The following is a 15,273-nucleotide window of genomic DNA, read 5'->3' on the forward strand; positions in this document are numbered from 1 at the left end:
GGTGCATGCAGAATGCAATAAACTCTTAACAGTTAGGGAAAGTCTAGACTCTGGGAGGCCAGGGACCCCACGGAAGGTCAGCAGGGTCCCCAGCCTGCGGCTGCTGCATCCGTACACATCTGCACGTGGACGACGGAAGGAAGAGACGTGGGGCCGGGATGGGGACGTGAAATGAGTGCAGATCCCTGCCTGCCCCGCATTGCCGGCACCTGCCCCCACACCTGGGGTGCTTACTGAGGCTGGGGCTGAGAGGGGGGCTTGAGGGGCCCAGGGGAAGACAGACTCAGTGAGGAGCTCTTACCCCCACTGGGCGGAGGGCTGGTCGGGGAAGCTCCCTCAATCTCCTCAAAGGCCTCCTTGTAGCTGTGCAGGTGGGGCTGCAAGAGAAGAACAGGGGGGTCGAGGGAATGCCCACTGGCGGCCATACCCTGAAATCAGGGGCTTCCCAGATAACCGGCCCACAAGTCCCCTCACCGGCCCGACCACCCACCCCTCCTCAGGCAGGCACAAAGGTCAAGGGGAGATAGATCCTGGCCATTCACAGCGCCACCAATTTCTTCGTCACTGAGAAAAAGGAAATCAGCTCTTTGCGAAGCCATGGTCCAGCATGGATGGAAACCAGGCACACCTGCCTTGGAAATATTGCACAACGGAGCCAAAGAGAGGGGCTGGGATGAGGGGCTCGGGTCCTGCCAGAAGGCAGACAGGAGAGAAAAGATGTCCCAAATCCATTTATATCCAGAATAACTCGCTAGCCTGGATTTTATTGGACATGGGCCACTCGTATCAGAATTTTCTAAGATGCACGTTTCCAATGCATATTCCTCAGCCCTGTCCCAGACCTGATACGCTGGACTCTCTGGAGGTGGACTTGGGAATCTATGTCTTTGAACAACTCCCCAGTGACTGTGATGCTCGCTGAAGTTTAAGATTTACTGCCTCCAACTACTGAAATGTCTCAGAAATGCAAACATGTTGGCATGGAAGTTAGATCTCCTAGGAAACACTATATCTAGAAAGAATTCCAAACCACTCATGTCAGACTATATGATCTGGTTTGGAGTGCAGACTGGGGTCATCTGTGCCATACCCAGGATCCTTACCACCCTACTAAGGGGCGCTCTTTAGGAGAGAACATCAACGTCAGTGTTAATCTAAGAAGTGGGAGCACAGAACTATTTAGGGAGGGAAATGCCAACTTCCACATGCCAGAGAAGAGACATAGGGTGAGGACTGAGTTTCCCGACAGGGCAGTGCCACTCAGGTGACTGTTTGGCTCCCAGAGAGTTCACGTGGGCTCCACTACCCTCTCTGGCCACAGGATGCAGCCCAAGGACTCACCTCTTTGGGCCGCCCTCCAGGATTGAGGGCGATGGTGAGAGCCAGCTCAGGGGAGACGCACTGGACAGGGGAACGGACCCCAGGGCTACGTGGAGACGCGGGCTCTGGAGATTGGTTCTCGTACTGTCCATCGCTGGCTGCCCGCCTCCGGAGAGGGGCTGGGGGCTCTGCAGGCTGCTTCTCCCGAGCCTGCACCCCTGTAAGGAACGCAGGGCATAGATGGCAATGAGCATATTGGGCGAGACAGGATCAGTCAGGCCCCAGAGAAGGCGGTGCATCTTAGCCAGGGGCCATGCTGGAGCTGAGCCTGTGTGTCCTGAGCACTCCCCACCAGCCCCCTCGGCCCGCACCCCAGCCTTTCTCCACTACAGTTGGGCTGGCCTTCACCGGGAATCTCTACCCTGCACAGGGCTGCGGCCCAAAGCACAAAGGGCTGATACAAGAAACAGATGTCAACTCCTTGCAAACCCTGGAGGCAGAGGGCCAGGACTTCCAGGGAAATGAGAGAAGGTGGAAGGAGGAGAGACAGTCTCCAAGGTGACCGCATCACCCAACAATCAACATCGGGCCCGTGGGGAAGACATTTGGAAGGAGCAAATAATGCATCATCTTGCAAATGGTGCTCCCGAGGAGAAACAAAGAAACGACTTAAGTTTTCTAGTGAAGTCCCAGCCCCAGCTGGCCCCTAGAGTGTTGCCGGTCTTCTCTGGGGTTCTCCAACCTTCCTCCCATGCACCTCTGAAAGTTCTGACCACCTTCCCTTCTGCTGGCTCCTCATCTACCCACCCCTTTTCTCGCCCCAAAGATGGTGAGCTTCCCACCCTGCCCCTGCCAGCAGCACAGGGGCTGAAGTCATGAGCTCCATCTGCTTTCCTGGATCCCCTCCGTTCAGGCCTGGGCGTGTTGTTAGCCTTGCCCTCCTTCCTCCCACTCCGTCGTCTTCACAGCTGCGCTGAGGCATGGAACCCATTGCCTCCTTGAGCCGGTTCCAGAACCCTAGAAAACTTACTCCCCAGGTCCCGGAGGCCGAGACCTCGCCTGAGGACAGGCTTCTTGTCTTCATTAGCCTGAGTGAGGCAACTTTCAGCTCTGCCTTCACCACTACCCGGGAGGGCAGGTTAAGTGAGAGGAAACGCCGGGATATATCGAAGGTCACCTAGGATGCTGGCCGCACCAGCCTCGTGCCAGCACATCTGGGAACGTTGTTCCACGGCACGCTACACACGCATGCACACACGCACGCACGCGGGCACGCTGCTGGCCGCTGGGAATGCGCCAGTGCAGCAAGCAGAAATCACCCTCATTCGGACTGGGTCACCTACCATCCACAGCAGGGTCGGCATGCCCCAGGTGCCCCGCCCCAGTTCTGGCCGGGCTCGGCCACTAAGGCTGCCGCGAGAGGCACATTCCTTCTTGTCACGAACAGCAGGCTGTCGGTGCCAAACTAGGGAGGGACACGCACACTCTCTCTCTCACACACACACACAGTCGCTCGTCTATCCCATAACTCGGGGCCCGGTCCAGAGGGCAGCAAGACTGGCGTAATTTACAAAGGCAGTGTTACCCAGGTGGGGCGGGGTTCGCTTTGGGCTCTTTATTGCCCAGAGGCAGGGCTCCCTGTTCTCCCCACCAAGACCAAAGAGCCCCTTGATGGGGACAGTAAACCAGACTCACAAACGGCTTTCCTTAAAGCAAAAAAGCCCTCACCTTAAAATGCCCTTATTTTCAGAATAGAAAACTGGGGGGTCACATAGTCCTAACTAGGGTCTGCTAGGAGCATCACCCTGGATCAAAGGTGCAGGCAGGCCCTGAAAGGGCTGAGCAGCGCCCGGGGACCCCGCGAAAACCCCGGGCTCCCAGCCCTCAGAGAAGTGGCCGCATCGAGCGCCATGTCACAACTGCGGGTGCGCCTGCCTTCACCCCGTGTCTCCTACCTCCGCGGAGCCCCACCCACCCCAGGCCTCCTGGGCAGCCTCGTCTAGAGCTACTGCTCATTTCATTCCTGGCAAAAACATTAGAAAGAAACAGACACAGCCATTGATTTTCTAATAATAATTGTGACAAAGGAGGCCCATTTGGGAAAGGCTCTAGGGGTTTGGAACGAAGTTCAGCCCCAAGGTTAAAAGAAATGCATTACGGCTGGTTTCAGTTCCGGCTCACCCAGCCCAGCAGCCTCTTTCTGGCAGGTCCCTGTTCCTTTGCAAGGGGTGGCCAGTGTCCCTGTCTGGGGATCTGATGTCCGCCCTTGAAAAGTGAGTCTGTTTTAATCCGAGGCCCTGAATCTCCCAGAGGGACAGAGAAAATTCTCCCCGGAGTGCTCAGAGCACCCTCCATGTTTAGGTGCCCCAGATGGTAGCTGCCTCACAGAGAGGCGGCCAGACTACGGGAGGGGCTTCCCAACTGTGGAGGATGTGACATCCTGGCACAAGACAGTCAGACATCTGAGAACGATCACACCTCCTCAAGTCCTGAAGCAGGGGGATGGACAGGATGACCTCCAAAGAGCTAGGACTCCGCAGAAGGGGGAAGACCCCGCATTCCACTCCCATGGGGACAGCGCCTCCCCCCCGCAGTGCGCCCCATGGCACCAGTGGCCGGCCAGGCCTCTCACATTCTTTGAACACAGTATCTCACTGTTGTCCCCCTTGGCAGGCTCAGCTGTGCCCCGGAGTGCTGGGGAGCCATGTCCCCTCTCTCTTGTCCTTCTCTACGGGAGGGGAGTCAGGGCATGGCCGGGGGGAGGGAAGAGAATCCTACTGTTCCTCAGCCAAGCTGGGACAGCTGGACACAAGCTCATAGCCAGTGTCAGAGAGAGAACAGCACCCCCACCATGTTCCACAGACTGACCCCTCGTAAAACTAGGCTTGGTGCCCACTCCCCTCCTTCCCTCCACCACCCTCGACCCCAGGACTTTCTCAGTCTCTTGACTGTTCCCAGTCTGTCAGGGCCTCTGTCTCCCTACATGCGCACAGGCACACGCACGAGCGCACACGCGCGCGCGCGCGCACACACACACACACACACACTGCAGTTCTGGGCGCTGGAGCCCTCACACACATCGACACACCCGCTCTGGTTGAGCACAGCTGCCCAGCGCCCGAGTCCCACGGACAAATGCCCTGGTGTCAGGCTTCATCACGCGTCTCCCCTGCAGCCCCCGGACTGGCCGTTTCCACCCCCACAGACCCAGCTCTTCTTTCCAGCCTTCCGATTTCCAAAAGACTGGGCTCCTCAGCTCCAGGTGACGGGGCTGGGTGTCCGACAGCAGGCCTGGGGCTCCGAAAGCCAAGGTATCCGGGGGGCCACCTGCTGGGCCAGGGCACCAGAAAGCCACACGGCGATCACACTAGCAGCCCCAGGGCAAGCCATGCCAGCTCCCCTCGGGACAGGCCCCCACCCACCCCAAAACTGCCCTCATTCCCTCAGGCCCAACTGAACACTCCCCTCCACTGGGCCGAGAAAGGGTGAAGGTCGGGGAGAGGAGGCAGGCAGGGGGCATTCTTCTAGAGCCATCTCCCCGTTATCCATGGACTGGGAAGAGGAGAGTCTGTGCGAGCACCAAATACCGCCATTAGGACTCAACAACCCCCAATGCCTTCGAAGCCTTTTCTGGAACTGCTCGAGGCCATGGTGTAGGGCAAGCCTGAGCACAGCTTCTCCCTAAGCTGGGCCTTTGGGCTTAGAGGCGCAGGGCAACCATGACATGTGTCCCTCCACGGAGCTAGAAGACTATGGGCCTTTATGTCCAAGAGACCCAGGGCAGCCATTAGTGGGCATCATTGAGCAGACACAGGCCCTTCATGAAGGGTCCACCACACTGGAGCACAAGCCACCGATGCAGGATACACGTGGCAGGGGTACGATCTCTCCATTTCCCACAGTAGGAAATTGAGCTCTGCATAATTAAGAGACTTGCCCAGGGTCACAGAGATGGTCACAACCACACCCAGGGCTTCTGACTTTTGGTCATGGGTCCTAGGATCCGAGATTCAGGATGAGGCCAGAGGGCGTGCTGTGTCCCCAGAGAGTACCGTACTCAAGAGCGGACAGAGCACAGATGCTCTCTCTCTCTCTGTCAGGAGCCTGGTGGCCCATGCAAAGCACAGCCTGGTTCCTACCGAGGCCCTGGCCCAGTGGCCTGGGTGGTCTGGCCAGGGTGGCCCGAGGGCTGGGCTGTCCTCACCCTCACCGAGCACACCCATGCAATGGCCTGCGTGTCCACGGGGAACCTGTAGGTTCATCTAGCCACCCCAGACCCTGTCCCCAGCAGGTAAGGCCAAGGCTAAAAGCATCAGGCCTGTGTCCATGCAGAAGTGGGAGCACTCATTCATGCAGAAAGGAGGGGAGAGGGAGGCTGGGGGGAGAGAGGAGAGAGAGTGGGCAAGCGGGGGCAGAGAGAATGGGAAGGGATGGGAAGAAGAAAAGAGAAGAGGGAAGGAAGAAAGGGAAGGGGGAATGGAAAAATGAGGACAGAGGACGAGACTGGGCAAAGGTCTGGAAGAAGCAGCCCATGGAGACAGAGAGGGAGGGAAGCTGAGAGCCATAGAGGGGGCCACAGAGGGAAGGGCAGAGGTGAACCAACCAGAGGCGGAGGAAGATCGGAGCCGGTGGAGAGGAGGCAGCCGGAAGCCGGTGTGCCCAAGGCCCTGCAGCTTGGCGTTGTACGCTGCCCACCCCCACCCCGGGGAGCCGGCAGGGACGGGGGCAAGCAGGAGGGGGTGACACCAGGCAAGGAAGGCACCACACCCACAGCACAGGGAGCAGATGGACACGGGACACACGGAGAACGCAAGGGACAAGGCATTAAACGAGACGAAACAAAACAAAAACAAAGAGAAAATCAAGATTAGTTGGTGTTCTGAGTCTGGGATCTGGCCACACGCTGGAGGGAGGTGGGAGGGTGTCAGACGAGAAGAGAGGGTCTAGCTTCTCCAAGGGGCAGGTGAGCCTCCCACGGTCCGGCAGGGATGCCACGGCTCTTTCTTTCCTAACCCCAGCACGGGGCGAGCAGGTGCCAGCTGGGGCCCAGGAGACTTCGATCCTCACCCGCCCTTGCCATCAGCCCGGCCCCATCTCAGGACCTGTCTCCTCTCATGGTCACCTGCCTCCTCCTGGACTCATCTGTGACCATACCAGCCTGGCCTGGGGGCCACACTCCCCAGCCTGCTAGCATCCCTCTGCTCTTTACCCTTCCCTCAAACCTACCTTAAGTAACCTTCTTCCCCAGAGCCCCGTCCATTTCCACGACCGCCCAAAGCTGCTGGGCACCACCGAAAAGTCCTTAAAATAAATGAGCCCACCTGGATGCTCTAGAAAGACCTGCTATGCCATCCTCTAATCCACCCTCACTGACCTCCTGACACTGCGGGGGCCACACAGGGGACCAGGCTTCTTCAGCAACCCTCTGCTTCCCAAGTTGCTCTGCACCAGTTTCTTGGCCACGTCCTCCTCAAGCCTCCCGCCACCAGATGTGGGAGGCTCTGGGACTCAGGCCTAGGACCTCTTCTGTCTCCGTGCTCACCCCTAGGTGCCATCATGCAATGGCACACTCCACATGACAGCGCATGCTGCCATCATCACCTACTGGCGTCATAATGCCCGCATTTCTAAGCTCCAACCTCTCCCCTTGGTGGCTTCGAGGGCATCCAAATCGATCACAGCCAAACTCATACTTGGGACATTTCCCCCAAGCCTGCTCTTCCCACATTCTCATCTATCTCAAGGAAGAGCAACTCCACCCCTTAGTTGCTCAGAGGCAAACCCCTAGAGCAGTCCATGACTTATTCACATCCCGCCTCTAGCCTTGACGGCTCCACCTCCAAAACTGTCTACCACCTGAGGACTTCTCACCATCTCCACGGCTACCTCCCTGATCAATAGCAGCAGCCTCCTCACTGGTCTCCCTCATTCCATCCTGGCCACACTGATCCTTTGAGAGCAAGTCAGATGACGTCACTGCTCTGCACACAGCACACAGAGTACCCAAGTTCTCATGGTCACGTACAAGGCCCACGGCAAGCTGGTCTCCACTCCCATCACCTCTCTGAGTCCATGTGTCACTACACTTCTCCCATGAGCCACACCCCCACCTCAGGGCTTTTACACTTGCTGTTCCATCTGCACATTCCCTCATGACCCCGTGAAGTCTTCTCTGATCCTATGTAAAGTGCAACCATCCATCCACCCTCTACCTCTCACTGATGCTTTACTGCTTTAATTTATGGCACTTATCACCAATCTAACTTATTATACATGCATTTGCTTATTTGTTTATTGCTCATCTCCTCCATGAAGGCAAGGATTTTTACCTCTTTTGTTTACCTTCATTTTCACAGACTAACACAGACTAGGGATTCATGGTGAATGAATGATTGAATGGGCCTTGATGTCATCCCCTATTCCATGATGAAATGTAAAAGTTAGGTTCTCATTGTGAGGTCCCAAAGCTCGACACAGATATTTCCCTGGATCTGGATTCATCCTTTATTCCTGCTTCACAAAGAGGTATCTCACTTCCTGCTTGAGTCTAAATCAGCCACTTGGGCTCCTAGGCCTATATCCCCTCTTACCTCCTTAGAGACCTTATTCTAGCAACTTCTTTCTCTTACATTCTTTTTTGTCTTTCTTTTCCCTCCATATTCAACCTCGGCGTCTCCTCTAAAAACATTCTCATGCCTCTTAAATTTACACACACAAAAATAGGCTCTCAATATTTTGCTACCCTCTTTAGCCATTGTCGTCTTCCCTTTTATCACACAACCACTTGAAAGAATAGTTGACATCTTGTCTGGGAGGCCTCTCCACTCCCTCCTCACTCCTGCAGTCTGCTTCTGGTCACTCTCTATATGCCTTTGAAAATCCTTGGGGCCACCTCATTGGCAAGCCCAGTGAGCTTTTCCCAGTCCTCCTCTTCATGATCCCTCCGCGGTGAGACTATGATCCCCCCACCCTTCCTCCTGGAAACCCTTTACTGTCTTGACTTCCGTGGTGACCCACTGTCCCTGTCTTCTCTCACTGTCTTGGACATTCCTTCTCAGTTGCCTTCCTCTCTATTCTTCCTCATGGCCTTTTCATCCTATGTTCTTTTCTCTCTATGCCCCCTGACCTAGAGACCTCATTCATGCCCAAAGCTTTGACCTGCATCTTTGTGAGGATGACTCCAAAATCAATAGTTCTTTCTGCTCTTTCAAGCTCCAATTCCAGATGTACAGCTGCTTCCCATGCATCCCTACTACATGCAGCCTCCACCTTCACCTCAAACTCAGCCTATGGGACACTGGTGTCTTCATCTTACACAGCACCCACGTGTACTCCTAACTCGGCTTGTTCGTGGAACTAGCAGCCTGCCCCTATTCATGGAAATCTCAGAGTCACCTTTGATGTCTTCCTCTCCTTCACCCACTACATCCAATCAACTTCTAAATGCATTGGTTATACTCCCATGACATCCTTGGCACCTGTCTCTTCTTTTTCATCTCCACAGTCAGCACCTTAATGCAATCCCCCAACCTAGTCTACCAAAGAAGCAACTCCATCTCCTAACTCGAAGTCTCCTATTTTGCATCCTTCCTGCCCAGATCCACCAGCTACATCTTCCTAAATTTCAGCTTCGATCATGGCTTTCTCCCGACTAAACACAGTCATGGTTTCCTACATTGCCACTAGGTAAGATTCAAGCTCCTTAGTCTGGTATTTTTAAGACCAACCAGGGGCAGGTCCTAGGCTACTCTTGACCTCTCACACTACCTAAATGCTCTCAATTTACTATATCCTTCACACACTTCTGCTTTCCCGTCTTCACTAAAAGCCCTCTCTCTCCTATGACCTCACCCACTTTCAAACTCTTACTCATCTTCCAAGGCTCTATTTAAAGCCCACACTCAACACACTCCTCAATCTGTCCAGCTGATACAGATCTTTCCTTTTTCTTCATTCCCACAGAACTTTCTCCAGGTCTCACTTATTAGGAATGACTTCATTTTAAAGTTCCAGCTCTTTCTCCTCTTACTAAACACGAGACTGCTCAAGGGTAAGATGCACATCTGATTTCCCACATGCATTGAAACCTGTACATCTACAGACATCTGAGATCGGTCCAGTCACTTAATCAGGATCATAGGATAACGTGAGCTCAACGACTCTGGCTCCTATTTCCTTTTCTTGTCTTATTGCACTGGCTAGGATATCCAGTACAATGTTATACGATAGCAGTGATAGAAGGCATGTTTATTTTGTTCCTAGTGTAACAGGAATGCTTCTAATGTTTCACACCAAAGTGTGATGCATGCTATAGGGTTCTAGTACCTACCTTTTATCAAGTTAAGAAAACTACCCTATAGGGGAGCCTGGCTGGCTCAGTTGGTTAAGTGTCTGACTTCAGATCAGGTCATGATCTCACAGTTCGTGGGTTCGAGCCCCGCATCAGGCTCTGTGCTGACAGCTAGCTCAGAGCCTGGAGCCTGCTTCATATTCTGTGTCTCCCTCTCTCTCTGATTCTCCCCTGCTCACGCTGTCTCTCTCTCTCTCAGAAATAAATAAACATTTAAAAATTTTTGAAAAAAGAAAACTACCCCTATATTCCCTGAGATCCAAGCTAAAATAAGATATAAGGACTTGTTGGATCAAAGTGGAATGAGTCAGGGATATAGTATTAAGGTACAGAGGAGGTATTGAGCCAAGGAAGAAAAGGAATACCTGTGGGAGAAAAGCCAGGAGAAACCAGATCAAGTTCATGGCCATGAAGAGGCTCTCCCTCAGATCTAATCTTCCTGAGTTACTCGTGCTGAAGCTTATGTTCCAGCTTCTTGCAGAAGAATATAGAAGCAGGAAGAGGTGGTTCTGGTATATTCCTTGACTCCCATCCTGTTGTACACAAGGATCCTGCCACTGTGTCTTTACCTACACATGTACTTCAGACACTCTGCAGGGCTACTGAGGAAGCTGTGCAAACAGGGCTTGCTGACATAAGAAATACTCTCATGATGGGGCATGGACCAAAGAGGTCCCCCTTCATAGCCCTGGCGACCAAATATATCTTTCCTCTCTATATTTCTCCTCCCTTCTCTGATTGAGTCACTCACAGTTGGTAGAGAAGATTAAATTAGGGCTGGAGACAGAGATACTATACCAACATCTCTCCCTTCCTATGACTCCTTGGCAGCCAAAGCCTGAGCAACTAAGCATATGGATGTTGACAGTCAACACCTCAGAAGCTGGTAGGAAAGAAAAGGCTGAGGGGAGATGTACTATAAGATGAACATAGTTCTGGAGCCATTAAGATATGGTTTCCTTTAGAGCAGGCTCCGAGAGAGCTACACAACAGGGTTTTCTGGTGGGGGAGGGGAGGGAATTCATTCTGTTTCCTCAGAGAATCTGCCCCCAGATCCAGCCCATCACTAGGCTAGAGTGTTATCCTTCATCAGGCCACCTCAACTCCATAAAATATTAAGACAGCCACATTCCTCTCCCTTTAACAAAATCTAGGACAAAGAAGGCGGGGGCCTTATCTCAGGGGCCCAGATGTGGGACAAAGCAAAAGACAGCATGTCACTTAAAGCATTTCACTTCTAGAGTGACAGAGCTACCCATCCTGTGTCTTGACTCTCCACGAAAAGCAATGATGTTCTCGTGGACTGGTTCCCTAGGTGAGGCAAAACTCTGATTACCAGTCTCCATGGTGTAAATACTTTCATCGTGGCCAATCTCAAGTTGCTAGAAGTGGAACTGGGGCCTGTGCTCCACTCTGAAGTACAGCAGGGCATCTATGCCCCCATGCTCAGATCCTGGACCCAACCCAACAGCCAGCTGGTCTGCCCTCAGTTACTTCCCCAAACCCACTGTCCATCCCCAGGGAGGGTGTCTCCCCGTCTTGCTACAGTTGGCATGGTGACTCACCTTCCCCTAAATTTAGGGAAAAGGGTGGAGGGCACAGTCAGCTGCCCAGGCTCCTCTTCTTCTCCCTGAGTTGCCACCACCCTGTCAGCTGAAGGGCTTGGCACAAGGTCCCGTAGCCCCAGTCTCTAGTCCACCCCTGCCCGGCCTTACCTCCACAACTGAAAAAAGCAAAGAACAAAAAACCCCACACGATTTCCCACCTAGTTTGGCTGTCCCCGTAGAACGGTCATAGGCTCAGGCCAATATGGCTCCCAACATGGCTCTGCACACATCACCTTTTCTTGTCTAAGCTCTTTGGTCATCCCATTCTCTCTCCTCTCTCCAGAAAGATAAGCCCCTTCTCTGATAGGAAATAGAGCTTTGTTTCTCAGTGCCTGCTTCTCACACAGAGAAGGTCCAAAAGCAAGGACTAATTGGACAGTTGAACAAGAAAGGGGACCTCGGCCTCCCCACCAAAATGAGACATATCCTGCAAGGACCCACCAGGGTTGAACACTTGGGTAGAGCCCACGGCCTCTAGGACATCTTTCCTATCTCTGTCATGCCTCTGAGTCTACAAAGGCCTCCCTCTGCCTTCTCCACACCTTCCCCCAGGAACTGAGGACTGTGGGTCGTTGCAAAGAGCATCTTCTCTCTGCACAGAAAATCTGTGCGCCAGCCCCAAAGACATCACTTGCTGGAAGCTTTCCCTGATTGCCCTAGGTGGTAAGCCTTGCTTTCCCTCCAGTTCTGGGAGTTCGGTCCCCACCTCTGTCAGAGCACACTTTACACTCTTGTGTCCCTGTCCCCTAACTAGACTGCAAACTCCTTGAAAGACACTGATCTTTGAACCTCAATGGCTGACTTACAACCTAACAGTCGATGAATGTAGGAAGGGATGTCTAGCCTCTCCCCAGGTCAAAGCAGCCCCTGCCGAGGGATGACGGTTGTGCCTACACCTCCCCCTAGCAAGACCAACCAAGACCAAAGAGGGAAGGAGGGACCAGGAGGGGATTCCTAGGACTGATGGTCCATGAGGCACTTACCTGCTACCCGGTGGGCCACCAGCCCCTCCAAGTTCAGCGGCTCCTCCTCTGGAGTGCAGGAGGGGTCTGAAGTCGCCTCCTTTGGTGGGAGCTGAGGCTGAGCAGTGAGGCCAGGGAGAGAGGCTGGGGGCTGCTGAGGCCCCGGAGGGCTATGGGTAGTCGGAAGGAAGGCAGACGAGGAAGACGAGGAGGCTGGGCTCTTTGGACGGAAACTCTGGTTGGGCCCGCCTGGACATGGCTGATAATCATAAGGTGAGTAAGCCCTGCCAGGAGGGAAGGACTCCAGGGAGGCCCGCGGAGCCGGCTCAGAGGTTCCCAAGGAATGCCCACTGGGGATGTAGCCAGATCTGGACTGGGTCAGTGGATGGGGCTGGCAGGAGGAGCTGGAGAGAGGCTGGGAGGACAGCGGGGAAGCCCCTGGCCAGGCCCCCGGGACACTCTGGGACTTGTGAAGGGGGGCACCAGCCGTGGCCGGCTCCAAATCCAGCATCAGCATGTTGAGCGTTTCGATGGACTGTTCGATCTCCTGCTGGGAGGCGGCCCTTGGGAACTCAGGGAGGCCAGGGATGGGGGTCTCTGCCAGTGGCTGGGGGCTGGGCCTGCTGGGCCCGAGACTCTCCAAATGGGCTCTCTCCTGCTGGCGAGGAGGTGGGCGAGGCTGCGGCTGCTGCTGCTGCTGCTGCTGCTGCTGCTGCCAGGAATTCAGGCCCCTCTGCACAGCCTCCCGGCTGCTGCCCCCGCGGGCTGGAGCCTGGGGCAACTGGGGCTCTGCTTCCGGAAAGGACTGAGAGCGGAACATACCGCTGGGGTCATGGCCATAGTGGGAGGTGGTCGTTGGCTGCAGCCAGGCTGGGTGGGGCCCTTCCCGCTGGTAACCAGCTAAACCCTCCTGTGCGGAATAGGAGGGCCGCATGGGCACCGTGTGGCCAGCACGGGCAGGCAGCGCCCGGGTGGCAGACTCATAGGCATAGCCCCCACCATTGACCATAGGTTCCACGGGATAGGGCTTGTCCAGACCGTTGGTCAGTGAGGACAGGGTCTCTGGGTAGCCCCCCTCACTGGTGTTGGTGACCCCATCCAGGGAGGACAGTGTGCCCATGCTGCCCACGCTGTGCCCATCCTGGTTGGGCAGCTCATCATCCAGGATGTCCGTCTCCCGCTCAGATGCCAAGGCCCCACCGTTGACGTGAACCTGGGCCGGGACGACATGGCGGCCGGGGGAGGGCACGGCAGGGCCCCCCGCTGGGCGGGACCGGAGATGCTGGGGATGGTACATGGCGCCTTGCTTCTCTCTCTCTACGCCAAAGCCACTGAGCAGACGGTCCAGCTCCCGCTTCTCCTCGGGACTCAGGGCAGCAGGGGCACTGGAGGGGCCGGGGGCAGGCTCATCGGTCTTGTCTGTCTTGGTGGAGGCTGTGGAGTTGCCGGAGTCACTGCTCACGGAGAGGGTGTGCTCTACGTGGTTGGGGGTGGCCGACAGGACAGGACGCGTGGCATTGACGGCCCCAGTACTGCCGTGCAGGGAGTCTTTCTTCTTCACCTTGGCATACAGGCTCCCGTCCAGAGGCCCCTGAGTGTGTCCCACCACCTCTGTAAGAGAATCACAAGGGAAACAACGATCAGCAGATGTCAGCGGGAGGCAATGACATCTCCTCTTCTCCCCAAGGAAACAGTGAAGAGCTTCCATTCCCTGGATCCTAAAATCTCCTCGCATCACCCGAGATAGAGCTAAGGTCAGAGGATGTGGGGGAGGAGGACAGAGAGACCCCTATCCCTGGATTTTGGGCCCCAACACCAGGCTTCAGGGCCAAGTGGCGAAGTCTGAGACTGGGTGGGGTGTTCTGGGAGCACGATGCCCCAGTCCAAAGCCTGGCTCTGGTATTTCACAGCTTCCCAAAGACCTGGAAGTTCTGGGTCAAGATGGAGTTCAGCAAAGCCAGCACTCCCCATGTCAGACGGGACGTGTTTTCCCTCTGGAAACTGGGCTCACGGGCTTCTGGAAAGGGGGTTCAGGGAAACATCTTAGGGATCCAGAACACAAAAGTAGATGTTCTCATCCGGGAGTGGTGTCCCCTGTGTCATTTTGTCTGCACACAGCTCTGGCGACCCCATGAGCAATACTTTCTCTGAAAGGAAAGAATGAGCGCTGGGTGGCTCAGGGCCAAAGGGCTGACTCAGGAATGAAGAACTTCCCCACCCAACGGGACTCAGTGACTTCACACCCTGTACAGTCAGCGGCCCAGCTTCCAGCCCTGACACACACGCACACACACACACACCTCCCTTCCCCTTCATCCAAGGCAGGCCCCCAGTTGGCAAGAAAAGAGAGTCCCCTCCCAAACGCTGCACAAACTCCAACCAGACACCACCAGTCACACACACACACACACCGTCCACACAGGAAAACCAGACACAAAGACATCCAGACACACATGCCAACTCCTAGCCACCCAAGTCAAACACCCTATGCACTCCTGGGGTACACTAGAGGGGTGACCTCGAGGTGCCAAACACCTCACTAGGCACTTTACACATACATTCTGTCTAGTCCCGTGAACCTGCGAGTTTTATGCCTACTTTAAGGATGGGAGAAATTGAGATTCACAGTAGTGAAACCATTTAGGTGCAGATACACAGTACCTGGTAAAGCTAGGATTTACAGTCAGAGAACTCATTTAAAAGTTAATTAAAATACAACTAAATTAAAAGCAAAACGAAAGTAAAATCTGAACTTCAAAGACCATGCAATTTCTACTATTCCACACTTTCATATCACGCCTGCACGTGTGCACGTGCACACACACACACACACACACACAGAGTAAATTACACACATAAAAGGCAGCAATACCCCAAAATAAATAACATAAATTTAAAGCCACAATCGTTTGAAAAAATACAAGCTCCTACCCGGCCCAAGGATCAGCCCTCAGGCCAGAAGTGGCAGCCTCTAAAAATAAACACTCACACAGAAGCCCACGGCCAAAAAACAAGTGATCAGACAACCACAAAA

At 54.5% G+C, this 15,273-nt stretch overlaps 1 protein-coding gene across 1 annotated transcript in view; it reads right to left on the bottom strand.

Annotated features, from left to right (window-relative positions):
* TNS1 (tensin 1) overlaps positions 1-15,273 on the bottom strand; it is a 189,647-nt gene that overhangs the window by 34,605 nt on the left and 139,769 nt on the right. The window contains exons 19-21 of the mRNA XM_077748685.1: positions 12,261-13,850; positions 1,342-1,538; positions 302-377 (exon numbers count right to left, since the gene is read on the bottom strand). Coding sequence (XP_077604811.1) covers positions 302-377; positions 1,342-1,538; positions 12,261-13,850 — 1,863 coding nt within the window. The remainder of the gene's footprint in view (positions 1-301; positions 378-1,341; positions 1,539-12,260; positions 13,851-15,273) is intronic.

Source organism: Crocuta crocuta, unplaced genomic scaffold, assembly GCF_008692635.1.
Source record: "Crocuta crocuta isolate KB4526 unplaced genomic scaffold, BGI_CrCroc_1.0 scaffold229, whole genome shotgun sequence".
NCBI lineage: Eukaryota > Metazoa > Chordata > Mammalia > Carnivora > Hyaenidae > Crocuta > Crocuta crocuta.